This window comes from Gadus morhua, chromosome 1, assembly GCF_902167405.1.
Source record: "Gadus morhua chromosome 1, gadMor3.0, whole genome shotgun sequence".
Lineage (NCBI taxonomy): Eukaryota > Metazoa > Chordata > Actinopteri > Gadiformes > Gadidae > Gadus > Gadus morhua.
The window spans coordinates 17,432,659-17,457,778 of record NC_044048.1 but is presented as its reverse complement, the minus strand read 5'-3'; the positions used below and the strand labels follow the sequence as shown (position 1 = coordinate 17,457,778).

General features: G+C 42.5%; 1 protein-coding gene across 1 annotated transcript in view; it reads right to left on the bottom strand.

The window, feature by feature from the left end:
- Positions 1-6,137: 6,137 nt before the first annotated feature.
- The window catches only part of cdh26.1 (cadherin 26, tandem duplicate 1), a 20,348-nt gene continuing 1,365 nt past the window's right edge, over positions 6,138-25,120 (bottom strand). The window contains exons 2-19 of the mRNA XM_030356941.1: positions 17,236-17,298; positions 17,042-17,134; positions 16,676-16,837; positions 15,945-16,092; positions 15,073-15,245; positions 14,651-14,779; positions 14,361-14,546; positions 13,915-14,189; positions 13,668-13,813; positions 13,277-13,507; positions 12,964-13,188; positions 12,448-12,572; positions 11,710-11,784; positions 10,358-10,441; positions 10,090-10,176; positions 9,918-9,953; positions 9,735-9,782; positions 6,138-7,894 (exon numbers count right to left, since the gene is read on the bottom strand). Coding sequence (XP_030212801.1) covers positions 7,697-7,894; positions 9,735-9,782; positions 9,918-9,953; positions 10,090-10,176; positions 10,358-10,441; positions 11,710-11,784; positions 12,448-12,572; positions 12,964-13,188; positions 13,277-13,507; positions 13,668-13,813; positions 13,915-14,189; positions 14,361-14,546; positions 14,651-14,779; positions 15,073-15,245; positions 15,945-16,092; positions 16,676-16,837; positions 17,042-17,134; positions 17,236-17,298 — 2,484 coding nt within the window. The 3' untranslated portion in view covers positions 6,138-7,696. The remainder of the gene's footprint in view (positions 7,895-9,734; positions 9,783-9,917; positions 9,954-10,089; positions 10,177-10,357; positions 10,442-11,709; positions 11,785-12,447; positions 12,573-12,963; positions 13,189-13,276; positions 13,508-13,667; positions 13,814-13,914; positions 14,190-14,360; positions 14,547-14,650; positions 14,780-15,072; positions 15,246-15,944; positions 16,093-16,675; positions 16,838-17,041; positions 17,135-17,235; positions 17,299-25,120) is intronic.

Sequence of the window (25,120 nt, the reverse complement as noted above, 5' to 3'; positions counted from 1 at the left end):
CTTGATTTAGCCAACCAACTCACCAGGATTCAGCTGCAGTGCTTTCCACCTGTTGTCCAAGAGCAACTAATTTGTTTTAATTGTGATACATTTAAGCGTGTCTGCACTTGATTAAAGTATGAGAAAGCCTATGGAACTTATTTAGCTAATAACTCTATTAAGTTTGTATGTATGTATGTAAATATGTATTATTAGTTAGTTTGTACTGACCATAGATGCTGGCAGCCATTTTCTTTCTGTTTTGTTTGACAATGCTTGTTTACTATTTGCCCATTTATTTAAAAGGATATTTTGTGGTTCTGCTCGCTTACTGATGATAATCACCAATACAATTACACACAATGTATTTGAATTCACCCGTTGATGAGTTGCCCCAAGAATACTGCATTAGTTAAAAGACATCCACTGTAAGGCTGTCTTGCACCAGACTGCCGTTATATGCTGCGTATGACACAGACAGAGATTGGTCAAGATCTTTCCAGCCTCATCGCTGTAATGCAAAGCAAACAACCATATCAACCAATAACACCACATCCCCTTCTCGGTCGCCTACTGGGACAATGTGGCATCACATCCCAATGGCCGCCTCCACGAATATAGGAATGCTTTAGGTAGTCATGGTGTTTTGCTCATTGTTTAGTCATTAATCATGTATGTGTGCTAATCGGGAGAAATCGTTGTGTTGGAAACTACCACAGCGTTTCTCATGCGAGACATGGCAATAATAAGTCATCTTATTAGCCTAGGATACATTATATACTACAACTCTCTCTCTCTGGGAGTACAGCAGATCAGCAGCTTGCTTATTAAGTTATCAAAAACTACAACAAAAAGCGATGGCTTCAGCGTTGAATTGTATGTAGCCTTAGTTACGGTGTGTGCGTTGTAAGTCTCGCACTATGTTGGTACTGTATGTGTGTGTGCATACACGTGTTTGTTTAATAGTGATTGACGTTTTACTTGTGAACCCCGCTGCCATATAATTATTGGCACGAGAACACTTGTTTTTACTGTTGCATGCTGTTGAAATTCTGTATCTGACATATACCATGCTTTAAATCCTTCAACAGGGAGCACCAGAAAAATGTCAATAGGCAATAAAAATGGTGATCTAAAATGAAACCTAAATTTCACCGTGAATGTTTCCTGCTTCTTCCCTCTGACAACAATGTTGATATTCTTACAGCAGTCATTTTTATTGAGAGCACTGGTTTTAGCCAGCCAACCCACACAACAGCTTCAGTGTTTTCTACCTGTCCAATCCCAACGCCTCCATTTTGGAAGTATCGGAGCATTGGATTGTTATTGGTAGTAATGGTATTTTGGTCATTGTTTAGACATTAATTGTGCACTTATTTGTCATTATCGGCAGAAATCATTATGTTTGAAACTACCTCAGCATTTCTCATGCAACACGTGGCATTACAAAGTTGTCTGATTGGCCTAGGATACAATATATACTACAACTCTCGTGAGTCAAACAAAAATCCAATGATGCATTCTGATGTAAAAGCTCTATTCAAGCCAAATCTTCATACTGGGGTAACTCACATACTTTTCCACAACTAGGGATTTCCATCCATCTGTCTACCAGTACCTACATATGCATACATATGTATACATACAAATACATATGAAAACTAATAATTTACAGTATACTGTATTCTGTTATATTATTACTATTCGTTCTCATGTGTTCAAATACTTCCATGCTACTTTGAGGTATGTCAGATTGAAAGCCATTAATCATAGGACAGCTGTCAGATTATGCATTCTTAATATTGTAAGGCTTGAGTGATTCATCCACAAGCATGCTCTATCTGAAAAGTGTAGGCACAGCTCATTGCCACAGATTTGTGATTCAATCTCCCAGTCGTGGCAATTCATTTGACAAATTAATTTCAAATAATTTCATCCCAGATATATATATATATATATATATATATATATATATATATATATATATATATATGAGCTATCCCTGAGATTCAAAGCCAGTTTCAAAACTGCTTTCGACAGCGGACTGGGGAAACAAAATGGTCGGATGACAATAAGGAAGCAGACCTCAGAGATCATCGTTTGATAGTGTTCTTAGGAAAATGCCACCCACCATATAGCCTACTTGCAAGTCACGTCCACCTCTTCTTTCACATAATCGAGTCAACGGTGGTAAATGAGAAAATAAATTGCTAATATTTTAATCTGAAAATTCCTTAAAATAATCTTGGCAGGCTTTGGGTGATATAATATAATTTTCTACATCAAAAACTATCCAATTAAAAAAAAAATACAATTATGTACCTACAGAAAATGTAACAGACTTTAGAAGGTGGCTGCTTTCTGCTCCCTCCTCAAGCCATTCTTTATGTCAGTTAATAAATATTTGTTGTGATAACGGGGCAAAGTGTAATTAAAACGTCAGGCGGCAGCACCTCTCTTGCGGTTGAGTTCACCTATAGACAAGCACAGAACAAGTTCAGTTAGTGATGTGCCCCTTTCTGGAATGTTTAAGTCATGCTTCACATTGTGTTTGCCTGGAACAAATCAAAGCTCCTTCAATGTGAAATAAGAAGCCTCCCGTGAGTTAGGTACTACCTTTTTTAAAAAATGGGCTCTGTCTTGTCTCAAACTAAATGTCACCACACCATGTTATAATAATAATAATAATAATACATTTAATTTAGAGGCGCCTTTCAAGACACCCAAGGTCACCAACTGCAACTAGGTTATATATTGGAGAACTGTTTTTCTCTAGAAACGCCTATGCTTTTAGCGTAGGCATATACAATTTAAACTAGTGTGAAGATTAAAAAAAACAATTTGACCAACAAAGAGACATTGCGCCATGACTAGAAAGAGAAAAAGAGATGATGCAATGATGAGTCATGGCCTGAGCTGTTTCAATGGGAAATTTTGCAGTGTTGTTTTGGAGTAAATCAAACATATAGCCTATATTATTTTTGTTTTTACTGACATTGCTTTAAAGGCCTACGTGCAGGTTAACCGGAAGTTTTGATCAATGGGTACATAAAGCACTCAAAATAGTAAAATAGTGTTAAAGTCCAGTTTTTGGCGTTTTTGGCAGTAACGGGTGTTTTCTAAAGCCATTCATCGATGACGTCAAGTTGGGGAGACGCGGTGGAAGGTAGCCTCAACTTAGTACTAGAACAATGGCGTCTAAGAGGTGGCAAGAACCACAAATAACATATATGATGGCCCACAGCAGTATAATTTCGAACCTGTCAGACGAGAGAGGGCGAATGAGGAATTGCCGAGAACTGATGGCGGTCAAAGCCAATTAAATTCATGGTCAGAGGTGAATGAGTGGAGACTTGCTATCATTTAGCAATGCAGCAACGAGCGCTGGAGCTAGTCAATGAACAGCAGTGCATACAATTACGACACTTTTCTTTTTACTGTCAGTGAATAGCACCGAGTGAAAGTCAACGTTTTCTTTATATCTAGTGACAGCGATTATTTCGTTCAGATAAGTAGGCCTACCGGTAAACTTAGTCAGAAGATCTAGAAATAGAAGTCATGGGTTACCTTGCAAGTCCCACCTGTGAAATCTCCTCCAGATAATCCCTAATTAAATCTTACCCCCGACGTTGTAATCAAATTTCCGATTAGTTATCCCACGTTTTGATGGTAGCCTACTAGCTCGAGTAACAACATCTTTGCCTAATGTTTATTTCTAAGCTTTATTTGACCCAGTGTGCGAAATACCCGTCAATATTCGGGGGTCCCCATCTCCTGATTGTTGCGCAATACCGATATACATTTTGCAGTAGGCCTATAACATTACATTATTTCATGGATGCAAGACAATTAGTATTTAGCCTACATGACAACACAAACACGCACACACTTAACATGTTTTAATAATCCGATATGCTATATATTTTAAAGCAACACAGGTGGCTGCATTTGCTAAAGTTGTTTGGATGCACCTTGATTTATAACAAGGAGAGGCAAAGTTGTGCATTACAATGCAAACACGACAATAAATGGCACCAATCTGGCACACTTAGAAGAGCAATCAACTGAATAAATGGCAGGTATAGCCTATCGGACACGCAATCAGTGCACTTGCAAATGAGTGCCTGCAAGTATGACCGATCGTGGTGTGACATTATTTAACCATCAATCTACCGCAAATATGACCAGACAGAATGAACACATATACAAAGCACATCGTCCAACCCGGCGGATGCTGACAGACAGCCCACAACAAACCAAACATCACCACGGCGGGTGGGCTCTCTCTCCGCCTCGTGCCCACTGTACCGTCCGTCAACGGACGTCTGACGCCTCGTGCCCACTACCTCCGTCCGTTGACTGATCCCCATTGACTTTGAATGGGGACGGACGCGCAATGCATTGTGGATCCGTCCGTTCCGTTGGAGCCTTCGGCTCCGTCAAGAAGTTGAAAAATGTTCAACTTTTTCGGCAGCGACGGATCCGTCATCCAATCAGATCGCGTATGCAAATTCAAGCACTGTGACGCGACTCGGGCTCTGATGATACTGGAAAGCGGGAAAGTGGGTCATCTTGCATCGCAACAAGCAGGAAGAAGCGGGAAGAACCCGGCGAAGCGATTTGATTGGCTGACGGATGCCTCTGCAAAGACTACTCCCCCATTAGTCAGCAACGCCTTCCCACGTCCGTTGACTGACGGTGCAGTCGGCATGTAGGGTGAGAAGGCGTGGCTGACGGATTGGGGAGCTTTCCAGTGTCATCACGCCTCGTGCCCACTACCTCCGTCCGTTGACTGATCCCCATTGACTTTGAATGGGGACGGACGCGCAATGCATTGTGGATCCGTCCGTTCCGTTGGAGCCTTTGGCTCCGTCAAAAAGTTGAAAAATGTTCAACTTTTTCGGCAGCTACGGATCCGTCATCAAATCAGATCGCGTATGCAAATTTAAGAACGGTGACGCGACTCGGGCTCTGACGATACTGGAGAGCGGGAAAGCGGGTCATCTTGCAATGATAACGCAACAAGCAGGAAGAAGCGGGAAGAACCCGGCTTTGTGGGCATGACGCTTCGTGTCCACTGCACCGTCAGTCAACGGACGGGGGAAGGCGTGGCTGACGGATGGGGGAGTAGTCTTTGCAGAGGCATCCGTCAGCCAATAAAATCGCTTCGCCGGGTTCTTCCCGCTTCTTCCTGCTTGTTGCGATGCAAGATGACCCGCTTTCCCGCTTTCCAGTATCGTCAGAGCCCGAATCGCGTCACAGTGCTTAAATTTGCATACGCGATCTGATTGGACGACGGATCCGTCGCTGCCGAAAAAGTTGAACATTTTTCAACTTTTTGACGGAGCCGAAGGCTCCAACGGAACGGACGGATCCACAATGCATTGCGCGTCCTTCCCCATTCAAAGTCAATGGGGATCAGTCAACGGACGGAGGTAGTGGGCACGAGGCGTGAGGCGTCAGAGCCCGAGTAGAGTCACAGTGCTTAAAATTGCATACGTGATCTGATTGGATGACGGATCCACCGCTGCCGAAAAAGTTGAAAATTTTTCAACTTTTTGACGGAGCGCACGGATCCACAATGCATTGCGCATCCGTCCCCATTCAAAGTCAATGGGGATCAGTCAACGGACGGAAGCAGTGGGCACGAGGCTTCACTCCAACTTATCCAACTCCAAGGCTAGGCTGCTTCACTAAGACCACAACTAACCACAATCCCTTCATAACAATGCAGTATGCCGAAATGAGAATCAATAGCAAACCGCTAAAATAGTACCTACTTTTTCGTATTACATTCGGTTTTGTGATACCTAACAACATTAAATACAATGGATAACAGTTCAAATCTTTATTACCAACAAGCAAATTGCACAAATTCGTTGGAAAATAAACCCTGCAACACAGCCTTTAATCAAAATTTTAAATTCTATACTTGATGTCTATATATATATATCTGATATAGCCTACATCTGAAATCTGATCATCTTTAATGAAAAATATTTGTATCTGTTACAAAGTCATGTAAGGTTTAATATGATGTCAAAGACATCTAGGCCTACCTCAGTCAGGATATTTAATAATTATTCACCGAAGGCGAAGTGAATAATTGTTTTAGTATATACTACACGGGAACACTCCAAAAATAAACAAGATAACACTTTTTTCCAGGATTTTTTATTTTTGTTATTAGCAAACAACGCGGGACATTTTGAGATTAATACAATATCTATATATATATTGCCCAATATCCGTAGACTGGGTAGCCCCGCCCATTTTGCCAGCGATTTTAGTTTGCCCTGCAGAAGGGTCTAGACAAGAGCAATACATTTTTTTCTAGGTTCGATACGTTTTTGCGGGAGCCTATCACCAAGATGGCTTTTCCCCCTGGTGCGCAAAGACGACTGGAAAGCGACGACAAGCAGCCAATTGCGTACAGACAGAGTATTTTGAACTAGGCCCATTGATCACGTCTCTCCTGCTGAAGAAAATGACAGCAGCTTCCCAAGTCGAACGTGCAATGTACGATTAAACTTGGTCTGGCCAGGCTACAATATCCCGAGAAAGCGAACCAATCAAATTGCGCCACTTTAGGAGGTTCACGTGTAGCATATACTATAAATTATTAGGACCTAATTGTGATCTTACTCACATCTATACCGACACGTTAACATAAGCTACTACTTTTACTTCTACTACAAAGAGGTTCTACTAACTAGGTGGTTCATGTGTAGCAATTACTAAATAGGCCTAGCCAACCTTTCCATGTGAAATCACACTTGACTTGGTTTTCATGCCAGCACAACTCCCCAAAGCCCAACCTCTCCCTCAACTGCAATGTTGAGGGAGTCTTATATGCAAATCTTAATTTAATCACGCTAGTTCTTTCAAGATATGCCCAGTGTACATCTTTCCGCACACAAAAGGTCTGTACAGGTTGATACAAGTAGCTAAATGTTTTTTGAGTTACTTACTGGAGGGAGCATTATCATAAACATAAAGAAAAAAACATGTCAGTACAACAACCTGTAAAACCTACAAGTAAGTTGAATTTAAGATCAAACCAATCATCAAAATATTTGCATAATGAAAAAAGAAAATAAGAAAACATTGCAGAGCTTAACCGATACCATCCGAAAAGCAAAGTAAACACATGTAACATTCTTTTAAATACCACTATCCAGACTTCTTAAGTGCATGTGGGCCATGGACGTTGATAAAGTGTAAGTGATCCCCCGGTTTCAGCCTAATTTGGGACACAATGAGATTTGGGCTGAGTTGGGGGGAGGGGGGGTGTTATCCTGAAGTTACGACCCACGCAAACTTTGTTATATTTTATTTGAAACGTTGTTGTGTATGTGGGATATAATGTGAGATTTTGTAAATGAAATGCAGCACACACCATGACTTTATACTATAAGTGCCCGAAGAAGCATAACCCGCTCGGAAGCAGCGGGTTATATATATATAAAAACATATATATATAACATATATATATGTTTTGTATTATACTGTATATATATATATATATATATATATATATATATATATATATATACACACACAGTATAATCAAAGAAATGTGCAGTACAATATCATCACAATATTCTATTTTCCTTTGCTTCTCCTTTCAAGGTGACAAAGTGATGATCCCTGTTTTCCAAAAGCTGCATCAAAGGCCACATTTTCTTTGACAGACATATCAAAGCTGTATGTTCTTCTACTTTAAGTTCTTGTCACAGAGGCCTCCCAGGGTCTTGAATTTGGGGCCCAGATCGCTGAGAAACTCAAGGTCGTCCCCCAGGTCCAGTGACAGGTTGTCCAGCGACTGAGCCCGGCTGTCTTGGCCCTCGTGGCTGAACACAGTGGGCCTGTACATCGGGTAGTCCCCAGGCACCTCCCCTAGCTCATACAGCTTCTGTAGGATCAACCAACAAGAGGGCATCTCAGAGGCGTCCTTCAAAGCAACTTCTAAATAAATACTAGGGTCTCCAAAATCCGTTAGCACTTGTCTCCTCTTGTATTAGAGAAAGGAGCCCACGGTCGGTCGGTAAGCCACGACAGACAGCGGCATGGTAATGAGCGGGAAAGGGGATGGAGGTTCAGGGGGCCATGAAAGGGAGAGGCCTCTGTCTCTCCCATGAACACTCAACATTTTAAATAAAGCATTGTGATTATTATTTGATCTACTGAGTGGGAAAATGAACGCAGTGCCCTAGTGTCTGACTGCCACTAGTGACAGGCGCCATGTCAAAAAGTCTGCCAAAATCCGGTTCCTACAGTTGCTTTCATCTGGATCACAATGTCATAACGTGCCAGTACATAGCCTTGTGTCTTTAATTAGCAAAGGCGTGTCGTTAATGTTTTAAGTTACCACATAATCACAATTGCAAATAAGCTGAATCAGGGATGATATTTACTTTATTATAGGTTTCTGATGTGTATTATGTTGGCATGTGTCTAATATCCGGTAATAAAGCTCAGTCATTTGTCATTGATAACCCGTTTGTTATTGATGAACTTATATATGGTGGATAGGTCAGGTTTCCAGCATCTTCAGTGGACAGTACTGTGCGTAGCGTACCATCATATAGGGGACACTCCCACTTGGGATTGTCACTAGAATGACGATTTTGACATTGTTTTATAATAGACAATCAACACCACATCTGCATGTGGTCAAGTATGGGCCTTTAACATATCCTTAATAATATATAACTGTATTTGAGTGTTTTGTTGAATGATTAGTTCATCATTACCTAGTAAAGCTTGTAAATGTAGGTTATTTTCAAGATTAGTAAATAATTAACTAAAGGCTTATAATATACTGTATGACTGAACAGTATTATAAAATGAGACCTTTTAGCCTGGTTAAGACCTATATTTGGAAACGTGACTGTAAGAAGCATGATTTACTCAGGGATTCTATCTAAAAAAGGATATGATCTCTTCTGCAATTATAACCCTGCCTTATTGGGCCTGCTCTATGCCCTGATTTATAACAAATCTAGTCCTTTCCATCCGTTTTTTTTATTTAAAGGTACAAAACCACCCATAAAAGACAAACGATGTTTCCAGGGCAATAAGGACAACCATCAGGGGCATTTACTATGAAATGTAAAACACGTTTTACAGCACATGGCCAGCACCATTTATATGCCTGGTTCACTCATCCATATAATGTCATTTATTTGCCTTTTTATAAGCATTGTTAGGGATTTCAGTGGTGTGATTGTACATAGGAAATGTGAGCACTGCCCATGAGTGCATATTTAGGCTATTATAGTTAATACATGTATATTAACCTATTAGGCAAACAAACCTTCAACTTCAAGTTTAAACTTAATCTTTAAAAAAAAAGAAAAAGTAGTAGCTTATGTTAACTTGATGGTATAGATGTGAGTTAGAACACAATTAGGTCCTAATAATTTACGTTGTATATGCTACACGTGAACCTCCTAAGATGGCGCAATTTGATTGGTTCGCTGTCTCGGGATATTGGGTAATATCCCATGATTGAGATCTCAATCATATTGTTCGTCTCGCTAATAAAAACAAATAAACCGCTGATAAAAACAATAAATCCCGGCAAAAAATGTTATCTTGTTTATTCTTTGAGTGTTCACGTGTAGTATACACTAAAACAATTACTAAGTCCAAACTAAACTAAACTAGACTAGAATTGGCGATTAAGTGCAACATAACAAATTAGAAATGTAGGATTATAGCACCACTGGGCACGGGTAAATATAACTTACGGTGTCTATGTGTTCTGCGATGAGCTGATCCGAGAGCAGGGTGGAGGCCTGTTTGCGTGAAAAAAAGAGGGATGGACAGAATTGTGATCAGAATTTATAAGGTTTTTAAGAACAAGAAAAAAAACAAAGAAAAAGCAATAAGAAGCAGGCACTTAAGTACCAGCATTAGTGAACGCAACTTACCCTGGCGGACATCATCCTGGAATTCCAAGTTGAGGACTGAAAGTAAGTAGAAATCATGATTTGAAAACTGTTACGAAGGTCATCATATTTTTAAGGATCTCGTCCTAATGGATGACTTAAAGAAAGGGTATAGCGCACTCCTGTGGACATACAAGACACTGCAAGCGCCTACCATGCTCTGACCGCCATTGCTCCTGTGAGACTCCCTTGGGTCTCTATTACGCTGCTGCCCCTGTCTCAGACTTCGGAAGGAGTTTACCTGGGGGGTTGAAAGGGGTTTGGGGGTTGCGGTTGTGTGGGGGGTTATGGGTGTGTTAGAACTGTACTTGACAACAATCCAGCAATGACACAAAGGTATAGTTAACCAGCAACACCGGTTTCGTGATTTGTTTCAGTGTGATGTATGTTCTTGTTTGTTTGGTGAAACAAAAGGGTATTACCATCCTGGGTGCTGAGCTCTGGTAGTAGTCTGTCTCCTCAGTGGTTGTCTCGTACATCTGAGACATCTGAGACATCTGAGACATCTGAGGGAGCAGAAGAATCAGAAAGGAGCCTTCACTCACAACCGACTTCAAAGATCTTTGTTTCTTCTTCAAGCGATAATACATAATAGCTGAAAAAGCATCAAATGTTGCACAAATGTTCTGGCTTGCTGTCACTATGTCCTTTGACGACTGTGGAAAACCAAAGTGTACCTTGACCACCGTGAGGATGCCCTCGTTGGTCAACGGATCAGTGGTGATGTCAAATCTACTTAGTTGTGTTTTAATAGTTATGGTCTGTGACCCGTAGTGTTTTGAGCATGGGGCGTAGAAGAATATGTTGTTTCAAGCCTTTCCATCGGCATTGCAACCATGTCTCTCTACTTTTTCTCTATTGTCGAGAGAGAAAGCAAACTCAGATGTTGAGTTTCACCATCACCTGACCCTAGATGATCCGCACATCCCCATTAAACTGTCATTTCATACAAAGAATTCATGCTTGATCTGCTAAACTCATAAGCCCTCGCTGGCAGCAAGAGATTGATGAAGAAAAGCCCAAAAATACAACGCAACCGATGCATGACATTAGTCAAGCCAAACAAAATCAATATTGGTAACCCTTCCGTCATTCGTGTGTAGACATAGCAATGACTGACGTGGATGTACACGTTGGACGTGGGATTAAAGCTGTAGCTTGCCACTCCCTATAGGTCTGTGTAAGGCCCTCAACCCTGCTTAGTCTCCCTATAGGTATGTGTAAGGCCCTCAGCCCTGCTTAGTCTCCCTATAGGCAGGGGCGATTCTAGGTAGTGTGGGGGCCCTAGGCAGAGGATTGTTGAGGGGGGGGGGGGGGGGGGGGGGGGGGTGTATGGAGCGATTGTTGACGGGGGGGGGAGCGATTTTTTTTTTTTTTTTTTTTACCTCTAGGGGGCCCCCCCCCGTGGCCCGGGGCCCCCAAACAATTGCGGGGCCCCAGGCAGTTGCCTGGTATGCCTAATGGGATGCGGCGCCTCTGCCTATAGGTCTGTGTAAGGCCCTCAGCCCTGCCTAGTCTCTCCCTATATGTCTGTGTAAGGCCCTCAGCCCTGCTTAGTCTCTCCCTCTGATACCCCAGGTAAAGTGGCCTGAGAAGGCTTGTTGCAACAAGTGGGGATGGGATTGTGGTGTGTGTGTTTGTGTGTGTGTGTGTGTGTGTGTGTGTGTGTGTGTGTGTGTGTGTGTGTGTGTGTGTGTGTGTGTGTGTGTGTGTGTGTGTGTGTGTGTGTGTGTGTGTGTGTGTGTGTGGAAGAGGGGGAGGGGGTTCTGTGTACCTGCGCTCTTTCCTGCTTCTGCCCCTCTTTCATTGTCAGGCTGCTGATAGGGGCGAGGTGGAAGGTGGGCTCCATCTGCGTGTGTGTGGGTGGGACAGGGGGGGACGGGGGGGGGGGATTGGGGGGTCAGGAGGAGGAAGAGGTTGTTGTGAAGTCAGTTATATTTATCTTTCACTTAATATATATTCACTATTGAAGTATCATTATGCAATATTTACTGAAACACAAAACCGGCACTCAAATCCTGTCCATTTATTTTTGCAAATCCAAACACACCCTCATGCAGACACAGTCAAGCACACACACACACACACACACACACACACACACACACACACACACACACACACACACACACACACACACACACACACACACACACACACACACACACACACAGTCATGCACATACACGCACCCTCAAGCACATACACATACCTAAGACACACCCTCAAGCACATGCACACATACAACCAACCTCAAGCAAATAAACACACATATACACATCCTCATGCACATACACATGCAGGCACCCTCAAACACACACACACTCATGCAAATACACATACACAAGACACAACCTTATGCACATAAACACACTCATGGAAATAAACACACACACACACACACACACACACACACACACACACACACACGCACACACACACACACACACACACACACACACACACACACACACACACACACACACACACACACACACACACACACACAGACCTTGCATGCAGAGCCCCCTCCCTCCTCGTTGTACATAATGAGCGACTGGTTGCCTTCACTCTGGGAGATTGTGATGCTCTGGAACTTGTTGCCGCATTCACACGTGAAGAGGAGCAGCAGCAGCACTGCGAATGTGTTCCATTGGGGTGAGACAATATATAGGGTTGATTTGTAATTTTTTGCAATTTGTCCCCATACAGCCCAGTACTGTTCTGTACATACCCAGAGCTTTCCCAATGGCAAACATAAAATTTTTCATTTTTCACATTTTTGTTTGTTTGGTTTTTGTGTTGTATTTTGTACATATATGTTTAATTTATTTCTAATATTTCGAGCAGAGGAATTGTAACTAAAGCAAATTTCCCAAGGATCAATAAAGTAATCGGAATTGTATTTGTCGTTATTAAAACTGCACTCGGTAGGTTTTCTTATTAGCAGCCTTTAGTGGCTCGGGTTCAATGGAGCAAAAAGCTGCAGCAGAAAAAAATAATAATTCAAATAGATGAGGAGACATACGAAAGAGTAACAGTGCACCGCATGCGAGTCCGATGACTGACGGGCCGACGTTGGTCGAGGCCGGCAGCTTCCCGCGGCATGTGTCCCCTCCGCCGCAGTCGCAAATGACCACCGCCATCACCACGTCCTCCGCCCCTCCCCCGCCCTGCTGGTCCTTGATGACCAGCGGGACAGAGTAGTTGCCGTAGGGCAGGCTCTTCAGCATTACCAGCCCCGCTTCCTCCCCTGAAGACGGCCAAGAGGAAGAAGAAGAAATGTTTGCATTGAAATTGAAATTTCAAACTTTAATCTAAAGTAAATTAAAGTAATTTACCAGTGGCAGGGTCAATTTTCCAATTCTTATTCAGTTCCTTGTCTTCCGACCCCAGAGAGAAGGAGAATGGTCCGCTGAATGGAGGTAAGTCTGAATCAAAAGCGTAAACCGTCAGCGTGTTGACCTTGTTAGCGCACATCACCCCGCTGTTGTTGACCAGCCCTGGGAGGTGGTCGTTGATGTCCCTCAGGTGGACCAGGATAGTGCTGCTGGCAGTGGCCGGGGGCTCCCCTAGAAGTCCAAAGATTTTTTTTTTTACTGTTTTATCCACCGTGTGCATTGATGTATGTTTTTATTACATGTTGCAGTTTATCTAGGTGTATATCTAAATGTGTACACACATTGTAGTGTGTATTTGTCTACGTGGCGAACCGTCTCGTGTATCTCATACCGTTGTCTATGGCAGCGACTACGATTTTGTAAACGTTGGCTTTGTCAACAAACGGCGACTCTCGGTCCATCTTCTTAACTGTATGGACTATGCCCGTCTTGGGGTCGATGCTGGCCCAGCCTGCGAGGTCTTCAATTATTGTATACCTGGTTAGACAACATGGGGACGGGTAGAGAGTCAGAAAGACGAAGGGAAAGAGAGAGAGGTTGTTTCTGTGTCAAATAATCTGGCATGAAGAGCCACCCACCGGATTTTGTCTACGTCCGAATCGTCATCACTGATCTTTGGTTCGAACAGTTTTTGGCCGGGTTCATCTTCCTCTCTCTGATACACGTCCGTCACCTTCTTGACAAATTTAGGGGGGTCGTTGACATCGATGACCTTCACGGTGATGTTGATGATGTCCGTTTTGGGGGTGACTATTTTGTATCCGGGCTTCTTAGACGCACAAACAAACAGTTCCTCCTCGTTCTCCACTCCGATCTGCAGGGTGCTGTTGGTTGTCCTTTCAAAATCCCTGCCCTGTAGAAATGGTATAGAAGATTTAATGAATTGCTATGTCTATCTCAGTCAGGCTAGGTTCTACTGATGGCTGAATCAAAGTGCTGCGAGCTAAGCTCCGAGTTAGGTTGCACAAATGTTCTGGCTTGCTGTCACTATGTTCTTTGACGACTGTGGAAAACCAAAGTGTACCTTGACCACCGTGAGGATGCCCTCGTTGGTTAACGGATCAGTGGTAATATCATAGATTTTGTCTTCATTCCCTTTGACGAAGAAATACTTGGCCCTCCAGGCGGCGGTATTAGGGGTGTCTTTATCTTCAACTCCCACACGCACAACCTCCTTGTTGGTCTCCATCTCCATAACCTGCCCTTTGTACTGGATGTGCAGGTGGTACATGTAACGGGATGGCACGTTAAAATGAGTTCAGCTTAGCTTAGGCCCTTCATCGGCCTTAAGATTAAGTTATCTACAATCTTTACCTCTCTCTCTTTGAATCTGGGAAGATGACTGTTGCCGTCCATAATATCCAGATGGATCACAGCAGTGGAGGAGAGGGGTGGCTTCCCATGGTCTTTCGCCTCAACAATGACCTTGTACTTCTTCACTTTCTGTAAAATAACACTTTATCAAAGTTGTTCTATTGTTATTCCTTTGTGGGTGTTTGTGTGTGTGTGCATGCGTGTGTCAATGCGTGCTGAATTTGTGTGTGTGAGCATGCATATCTGTGTGTGTAAGATAAGGGGATGAGAAAATATCATACTTTATTGATCACAGATGGAGAATTTGTGTATTAGTGTGTGTATGTGTGTGTGTGTGTGTGTGTGTGTGTGTGTGTGTGTGTGTGTGTGTGTGTGTGTGCGTGTTGTTGGTTTTCTTTTTTTTATTCCCAGGGAAGCCTCACATCATAGTCAAAGCACCCATCGAAGGAAAGCTGCGACTTTTTGGAATTTGGAGTATTCGCTAATTTCAGCACCGGTTCTTTGGGTTCCTGTGACAAAATCCTGATGGTGAAAGTAGAGTTGATGGTGTTCGCCTCATCCTTGTCTTCTACTTCCAGCCACACTGGGAGCCACCCTTTGAGAATACATCTGGTGTTAAGAAGTTTCAAGACACTCAAAGAAACCTTTCATGCTTTTGAAATCCAGACACATAATAATAAAAAAGTATATATATACATACATACATATATACATACATAAAGGTCAAAGGTCAAGATGGATAGAAAACACAATGTTATGGTAACTATGTGTAACTTTTCAACCAGCCTGTAGCTTGAAAACACCTGGATAAAGCTGTACTCAATGCTAATCAATAGCGATTTAACTAACGTAATCAATAAAGTCATATCCAATGATTGATAAAGAAAAAAATATCTATACATGCTGGCCAGTCCGTTCCTCTCTCTTTTTTTCAAAGAATGTTACTATTGACGCTCCAAATACCCTTCCAGTTCTGACGTATTTCAAGCTGATCTGGCCTGGTTGGTCAATCACAACCATTTATCTAATAAGGGATGGGTTTGAATAGACTGTGAGGAATTGTCATAAACAACCAAGATGGCGGCCACTGATGTGGAATGGCTATCCATACAGTATTAAAGAAACTGTTATGCATAATTTCTCTAAATGAAAAACAAACAAATGCACTTAAAGTCTTTGTTGATAAGAAAGATGTTTTAATTAACCAATTCAAGACTGGTACGCGTTTGCGATTGGTCTGGCATTGTCTCACTTATACAGCTCTATACTGTTATACGACTGAAAATTAGCTTACCTTCTTGTATGGTCTCCCTCACTTTGGCTCGCATGATATCACTTTTAAACCTAGGTGGGTTGTCATTAATGTCTATTATGTTGACATCAAAGCCCAGAGTTTTGTCAATACTTTTGCCAGTTTCTCTGTTCAGGATATCAAATTTAATCTATGGAAAAAGGGGTAAAATTAAATAATACGTCATGTAATTAATTTGTGCCCCACATTGTCTATCCCGAATACCTCTGATGTACTCTTTTTTACCTTTGTATTTATGCTATGATTGTTATTGTTATTAATATTATAGAGGTACATATGCTAAATATATTTAGCATATGTATTTAATATTTTATATATTTATAACACATAGCATCTTACTTGAAGTGTTAACAAATCAACAAGAGCTGATACTACTGGAAGAGTTCAGCATGCTTGGTTACAAGGAATGCTATTGTTAATTAAAAGTAGTAATGATAAAGGCACAGCATTTCTCATGCGGAGATGTGGCTAAACAAAGTTGACATTAGCCTAGCATATTATATGCTTGACTAAGGATGTTGACAAAAGACTTTACAGTACTACAACTTCTCTCTCTCTCTCTCTCTCTCTCTCTCTCTCTCTCTCTCTCTCTCTCTCTCTCTCTCTCTCTCTCTCTCTCTCTCCTCTCGATATGGTGGGGTATCTCAAACAAAAAATCCCATGATGCATTCTGACCTACAATACAGACTCTGTATTCCAGTGTGTTTGCTTACATGGAAAATGGGGTATGTCTCTCTGTCGATCTTCTTGCGGACCATGACCACCCCAGATGTTTCATTGATGGAGAACACATCCATGGGGGCTTCGGTCACACCGTTACCAGAGAGAGAAAACTTGTGTATGTCGTTCTCCAGTTTGGTTTTATCATTAAACATCTGATGAGACACACGCACACACACACACGTCAGTCTTTTACAGTCTCACAGTCCTCACTGTAGGACTGTAGAGACTGTAACTGTAATAGGACTTGTTATGACAGCCATGGGGACAAAATGCAATGAGGTTCAGCAATCAACAAATATCAATGATGGACAAAAAAATGTATGAACTAAACAAGATGAATGAATGTCTTTCGTTACCGTCGTGAATATTTTTGGGAATGGTCCATCGTCTTCCTCTGTCAGTTCAAAGGTGGAAAGAACCCACCTTCTCTTGGAACGCAACAACAGATCCTGTGGGCCAGAGACAAGGTCACGTTATTTTATATTTTGGGTAGAAAAGGTAAAAGGTTACACTTTTGAAATAAATTGAGTTTGAAATGTTAGTCACATACTCGTTTTTCCCGCTTATGCTCTGGGCAGTTGTTACCAGGGGCTTCTGCAATCATCATGACGATCTTGAAATCCGTTGGGAAAAATCAATAGTCAGGTAGGGCTAACTACTACTGTTTTCGGCCATTGTCTTTAATAAAAATGTAGTCACTAGTAGTTAGGAACATGTTTTCTTAACACAACTTAGGTTATTATGTTCCTTCTTCTCTTCTAATGGGTTTAATTATTAATCAGCCCCAGGGTTTGTGTTGTGTAAATGTATAATTGTCAGATATACGATCACTCTAGATTCTAGAGAGTCTAGTATGAGATCTGGGTTTATTTTTGTACCCCATTTCCCATTTTCCTCATATTTTCTTTTCTTTCCACACACTAAAATTTACAATATATACATGATATCCTTCCTGTTTGTGATCGTAAAACCTCCCTGATCTTGTGTGGTCTATTAATTTCACCTCTGCGGCTGGCCATCCCACTACTGACACCAAAAGTAGTTTGCCTATTAGAACTTCTTAATGGAACAAAGCAAGAAAGAGAAGATCATAATCAGAGAAGTGCGACAGATTTGAACTGTTTAAAATCTCAGGAACTCAGGAACTCTCCCAACCCTCTGTCGTGATAGGAGTTCACATACATGATCCCACCTGGCTCAAATAACCAAGAGGGAAATCCCCGTCACCCGACATCTCCACAATGGGCTTTCAAAACAGAGAGATATTAGTACCCTACACCCTATAGTAGCTCACCCTACACACAATCAGCCCAAGGTATTGTTCCGGCAAGAACGATCCCTTTCTCTACAGGTGAAGACATTGAAAATGCTCTTCTTCGCTTTGAGCGCAAGGCGAGTCTGAGCTTGCCACCTCTTTCCTCTTCGCTTTTGCGAGGCACTAGAGGCCTATTCAGCAATATAGGAGCAGACGATCAATCTTTACTCTGACCTTAAAGTTGCACTGCTTGCTAAATTGGACATATCTCCAGAGAAATACTGGCTACACTTTCGTTCAACCATTGTATGAATTTGTGAGGCTCCATCAGGAGTTATCAAAAATAAAGGGGGAAGAATAAGAGCAAATTACAGAATCATAAATTCTACAACCGAGGCTAGGAATGTTACCAAATTACATTAAAACGTGGAAAAATAACATGAACCTGAAGATGGACTAACAGCAGCTAAACTGGCCACCCAGTATTTAGATGCTCGGAGTGGATTCAAGCCAGCACTTTGGAAATATAACACAGGAGGATTTCTTTCAGATGTAAAAGGGGTTCCCTGCCAGAGCAGGGACCATATAGGTGGTCAAGGTCGGGATAGCAGCGGACATAGGGCTCGTATGTCCCATGAAAAGGCCCAAACTGTCAATGTTTTGATATGTCCCCTGTCCAGCAGCAGAGGGAGCTGTCTCTTCTCCTGAAGCAAAACACTTTGGTCTGTCGTCAACCTGTTAATGCTTTGATTTATATCTGTTAGTAACTCAGTGTCCCTCATAAAAAAATCCTTTATGTCGCAGAAAATTTGTCATGCAGAGTAATTATAGGTTTACAACAGGGAGGAACAGTCAGGGTCCTTCTAGGCCCTCAGAGAGGCCCTTATATATTCTAGATATTCATTTATTTTTTATTAATTAATAGTTTGACAATCAACATCAGAACAAAAAAGGCCACTTGTCAGCCTATCAGAATGCTGCTGACTCAGTGGTTGGGAAGGAAAATACTCTGCAGCTCTGTGATTGCCGGCTATAATTTTACAGAGGGGCCGGGTAATAGTAATTCAAAGAGACTAATTTCAAATGACCAATGTGAGGAACACGAATCACAGGCCAATAAACTAGCTGGCTATCTTATAGGTCGTGATTTGGTATACTTCACAATGGCAGCCGCTGCGAGTAATGTAACCGATATTGAGGAGGACATTGTTTCTGATTTGTTATGTACAAAATCAGAAACGTCATGGTATGTTTGTCATGGTCTGTCTATTTCCTTGTCTTGTTTTGGTGTGTTTCCTGTTTTACTTTGGTATCTCTGTCTTGTTTCTCCCCATGTCCGGTCAAGTTCCCCTCCCGTGTGATTACTGCTCCCTCCCCTAATGTGTTTCAGCTGTTCCTCGTTGCGTGCCCTGTGTTTGGTATTTAAGCCCTTGTCTTTCCCTTGTTCCCCGTCGGATCATTATGGTTTGTGGTGAGTTGTGTCCTGTGTGTTACCAGCATTACCCATGTTCTCGGCGTTCCTGCCTTTTTGCATTAATAAATTACCCTTTACCTGAACTGTCTATTAGGTCCTGCCTGCCACCCGCTAACCGTGAGAGTATGCCATTTTCTAGACCCACATCAGAGCGTAAATAGGTATTCCTAAATAAGCGTAAACTTAAATAAACCAAAGCTTCTGAAATGAATTTCGACTCCAACAACAATTGCGATACCCGAGGATGACTCTATCTACCAAGAGAAAAAGCTTTACTGTTGGGATCGTTTGATTTGTCTGCTGTCATGCGTTTTGCACCCCGGGCGGTTTTCATATTCTCCTGAAGTTCACACACAGATTGTGCGATGACGTGATTATTTGTCAGGAGGATTTGTTTAAGAGATAGCTGTTCAATAGTTGATAAAAGTCCCGGAAAACCAAACAACAGCAACTTTGTGTCCGTGTGAGAAGGTGAAATCCTCCCCCTTCTCACTTTCCCGCATTAGAGGAATTATTATTATTATTATTATATTGTGTGTGTGTGTATACATTAGATTGGGCTGGTATAGAATTGGTCCTCTGTCCCGGTAGGGGGCAGTATGCTAAGGGAGCTTAGGATCAAAGTATCAGGGAATAGCCCAGGGGGGTGTTGATAGAAACAGCTGTTTTGTAAATATCTTTAGGTTCTGCACAGGGTGTGGGTATATATGTATTTGGTGATTGTTTGTTTAGTATCATGTTTATTTAGTATTCACACAATGTACTTTCTGTTCAGTTATGTTGGATTGTTAGCTTTAGGGTAAATGTTCCCCCAGCTAATGGTCTGGCCCATATGGCCCTGATTGGTCCAATTACCATTTCCCTATTTAAGGGCCTTTTCATTTGGTGTTGGGGGCTGAAGGTGGTGCTGGCTTGACGTGAGGCCAGTACGAAAGGTTATGATATCCTATGTTATGTATCTTAGTTTTGTTTGCTGACCGATGCAGTAATTTCCTTTTCGTTTGGAACGTTGCTATATTTTTGGGTGAATGTTTTGGAGACATTAAAACTTCACTTTTTTCTTAGTCCTCTGTCCATTGCCCTCATTTTTGCCCACACTCGGAATTCCCAGTTTGCCGTATCCCAGATACGTGGGGCGACCACGCCGGTCCCTCACATTTGGTGGCAGTGGTGGGATTTTTTTTTCGACGCTTCTGAGAAACTGGAGAGACGAGGGGGAAGACGAGGACGAGGCCGAATCTGGCGACGAATGGAGCAGAGGCTGTCCAGAGGGGTTCTGCTGGAGATGGAGGAGCAGGAGCGGGCGTTCCTGGACTTAAAGGGGGCGCTCTGCAAGGATCCTGTGCTCCAGAGCCCGGACTTCGAACAGCACTTCACTGTCCAGACCGACGCATCTGGTGTTGGTCTTGGGGCAGTACTGCTTCAAGGGGAGGGGGACAACATGAAGCCTGTAGCTTATGTAAGCCGCAAGTTGTTCCCCAGGGAGACCAGGTATGCAGCAGTCGAGCTAGAGTGCCTAGCTGTCAAGTGGGCACTAGACACTTTGAAATACTACCTGCTGGGTAGAGACTTTACACTGGAGACTGATCACCGCGCCTTGCGGTGGTTGGGGAGCATGAAGGACTCCAATGCTCGCATCACCCGCTGGTTCTTGGCACTGCAGCCATTTCGTTTCACAGTGCAGTACCGAGCGGGAAGGCGGAATACAGTAGCAGACTTTTTGTCTCGCCATCCGGTTGGCGAAACTCCGGAGGTGGTGGGAAATGTGAGAAGGTGAAATCCTCCCCCTTCTCACTTTCCCGCATTAGAGGAATTATTATTATTATTATTATATTGTGTGTGTGTGTATACATTAGATTGGGCTGGTATAGAATTGGTCCTCCGTCCCGGTAGGGGGCAGTATGCTAAGGGAGCTTAGGATCAAAGTATCAGGGAATAGCCCAGGGGGGTGTTGATAGAAACAGCTGTTTTGTAAATATCTTTAGGTTCTGCACAGGGTGTGGGTATATATGTATTTGGTGATTGTTTGTTTAGTATCATGTTTATTTAGTATTCACACAATGTACTTTCTGTTCAGTTATGTTGGATTGTTAGCTTTAGGGTAAATGTTCCCCCAGCTAATGGTCTGGCCCATATGGCCCTGATTGGTCCAATTACCATTTCCCTATTTAAGGGCCTTTTCATTTGGTGTTGGGGGCTGAAGGTGGTGCTGGCTTGACGTGAGGCCAGTACGAAAGGTTATGATATCCTATGTTATGTATCTTAGTTTTGTTTGCTGACCGATGCAGTAATTTCCTTTTCGTTTGGAACGTTGCTATATTTTTGGGTGAATGTTTTGGAGACATTAAAACTTCACTTTTTTCTTAGTCCTCTGTCCATTGCCCTCATTTTTGCCCACACTCGGAATTCCCAGTTTGCCGTATCCCAGATACGTGGGGCGACCACGCCGGTCCCTCACAGTCCGACACAGCTAGATATTGGGACACAATTTCTTGTTTTTGCTAAGCCAGAGTTCCCACAGGCCTCTACAGGGTTCTCACCTTTGGAACCGGTTAATGGGTTCTCCATTCATGCCCTCTTGACCTTTTAAAGAATTCTTAAGAGAGCAATTAAAATGATCCGGAGAGTGTTTTTCTTATGTGCCTCAAATGAGGGGTGGCTTGAAGACCTACTGAGCAGAGGCCATCAATAATCTCCAGAAAGCCCAGGGCAAACAGAACATCTGGTATGAATTAAAAGCCTGGGAGCAGGAGTTGGAACCCAGTCAGAAGGTTGCTCTTCTGCTACATACCACTAGTAACAAACTGTAGGCTCAGTGACCTTATTCAGTCAGTCATCGCATTGGTCCAATGGCATACAAATTCTCCCACTTATCATCCCAGCCTCCACTTGGCGAAGTTGAAAGCTGTGAATCTCACACAGGATCTCAGGATGGAGGATGAATCAGAGTAAACATCTTTCTGACCAAGCTGTTACCATACCAATAATTCTTGATAATATTCCACGAGCCTACCATGTATCTGAACGACTTATCGACCCTCTCATCCAGGAATCAAATCCATGCATGAACTTGGAATAATTGAGCCGTCAAATAGCTATTTTAGTAATCCAATAGTTCTTGTTCCAAAGAATGAAGCCATCCCAAGGATACACAATGACCAGAAGAAACTAAAATCAGTATCAAACTTTTATGCCTTTCGGACTACAGGGAGTTCCTGCAACCTTTCAACGTCTCATGGACAAAGTTTTACAAGGATATATCAGCACAGTTTATTTAGATGACATGATATTCAGTAGTACCTGGGAACAGCATTTACTGAGTTGGCCACATCCTGGTCAAGATTTGTAGCGCTGGTCTACCATCCTCTATCTTAGTCGCTAACTTCAACCAAGAGAGACAATGTATTACACCATTGAACGAGATTGCTTGGCCATCAAGTGGGCCCTTGAATCCCTGCATTACTATTTATGAGGACAAACGTTCGTTCTTGAAACCGACCAAAGGGCACTAACATGGATTGACTCGATGAAGGATAAAAATGCCTCGGTGACCCACTGCAACCACTCAGCTTCAGGTTCCGGCATCAATCAGGAAAGTCTAACAGTTTTGCAGACTACCCGTCTAGGCTACCAGAACTGACCCTCACTAGAGAGGGGGAAGGTAGGTTGACAATGAGCCCTAAGTCACTAACTTCAATATCCTGTAGCAGTTCCCCTTACATCAACATATATAACACACTATAACCACCTTTACCTAATAGCTTAAACAAACATCATCTCACCAAATGACTTACTGGCCAAAGAGAACATGTATACCTGGTGCCCTTTATACATTTAGGGCATTTAGCAGATGCTTTTATCCAAAGCGACTTACAATATCTATATTTGTCATAAGAAGTGAAACAATATATATCGCTGTCAGTACAGTAAAGATGTTCATAGAGCCAAGTACAAGTACTAACAATCACAAGGATAACCCATTCCCCGTGTACAGCAATGCTAGCAGCTACTGCAGATATTACACAATTTAGTACTATGAATAACTGCAACGTAGATTAAGTGTGTACAATAAGTGCGTACATTAATGCCAGGATGTACAACATACAATGGTGGCCGGAAGGGGTCGGGTAGCTATGCAGAGTCGAGGTGAACTCTGAACAGGTGAGTTTCGAGTCTTTTGCGGAAGCTGTTGAGCGACTCTGCGATCCTGACATCGGCAGGGAGCTCGTTCAAATACTCCACCTAAAGGTATAGAGCTAAGTAATGGGTTCAAATGGCCGCTGAGTTGCTGTTAGCAAGCAGAACAACCTTGCGGTGTCATCAAGACCACCATGGTGTTTTCATGTTTATCTTCTATGTTTCAGAGCAATGCTATGGCCAAATCTATTTGTGTCATCATTTTGTTTTGTTTGATCAATCTGTTTTCCTCCACTTTCATCTGCCTGCTGTGTCATAATTGGTCCCGCGTTGAACCAAGTCTTAGTCACACGTGTGACAGTATCAGTGACACCATAGGACTAATATTGGTACTGAGGGGTGTTCCACGAACGGAGGTTTAACAAACACTGAGTTAACGCTGAACTCTAGGTTGATTGACCCTGTGCCGACCAACCCAGAGTTTTCGGTTCCACAGCAGCGGTTATGCATTAGTTCAATCAACTCGGGGTTGGTTAACACAGGGTTGTGCGCGTCCACGCCAAACTTAAAAATACGTGATGTATGGATCATGGAAACCCTGATCGATATGGCGAAACGGGCCGCTTATGTCAATGAAATGGAACTCCAGGTTCTCCTGGAGAGCTATGACGAGGAGAAGGACATTATCACAAGAAAAGGGAACGCTAAAACCTCTGGAACCCGGAGAACCAAAGCCTGGCAGCGGATCGCTGACCGCGTAAATGCGTTAGTTACACGTCAAAAGCATGATCCTTAATATTTGAGCCATGAATATATAAATATCCCAGTTAAGCATTCTTAAAGATCCTACCACATAAGCCCTTTCTTCTAAAACAATATGTACTCCGATTGCTTCCAAGCGGTCAGAGGATCAAGTATAAAAATGAAGTATAAAAAACATACAAACTGGTAAGCTTTTCCCAACATCGTATTGGTATAAATTTAAATAAGCCATTTTTTTAAGCCAATCGTGAAAAGGCCGACAGTCGGCAGACTGGATCTGGCCCTCAAATTGTCTTGACCCCGGTGGAGGAGCTGTTAATAAACATAAATTCAGGGCGCCCTGGCATGGAGGGGGTACCTGGAGGTAGGCCTAATACCACCTCAGAGTCATGGGCCATACCCCACACTGGTTGAATGTAGGTTTTTGTGTTTTCTTGTATTTTAGATTATTTTTGCCTTCGAAGTAACACATGCAAACCGTGTGCTTGCCACAGCGCATACTATTCCAAATGTTTCTTTTTTTGGTAACTGGGTAGAAAACCTAAAAGTGACAATTCATCAACTTCACAGATCAAGATGGATCAGTGCTTGTAATGAAGCCGCCGGCTACGATCGAACATTCTAGGACTATTTTATACTTTATGTTGCAAATGCCTCTCGGCATAGTACTCAGACAATATTGCTCTTTGTATGATAGGAGGCCGATACAAATCTTGGATGGGTCATCTGAAACGACTGTGATGTGCTCAGCATCTCCAGCATTATAGCCTAGATAAAACTACCATTTGAAAAAAACGGAGGGCTACG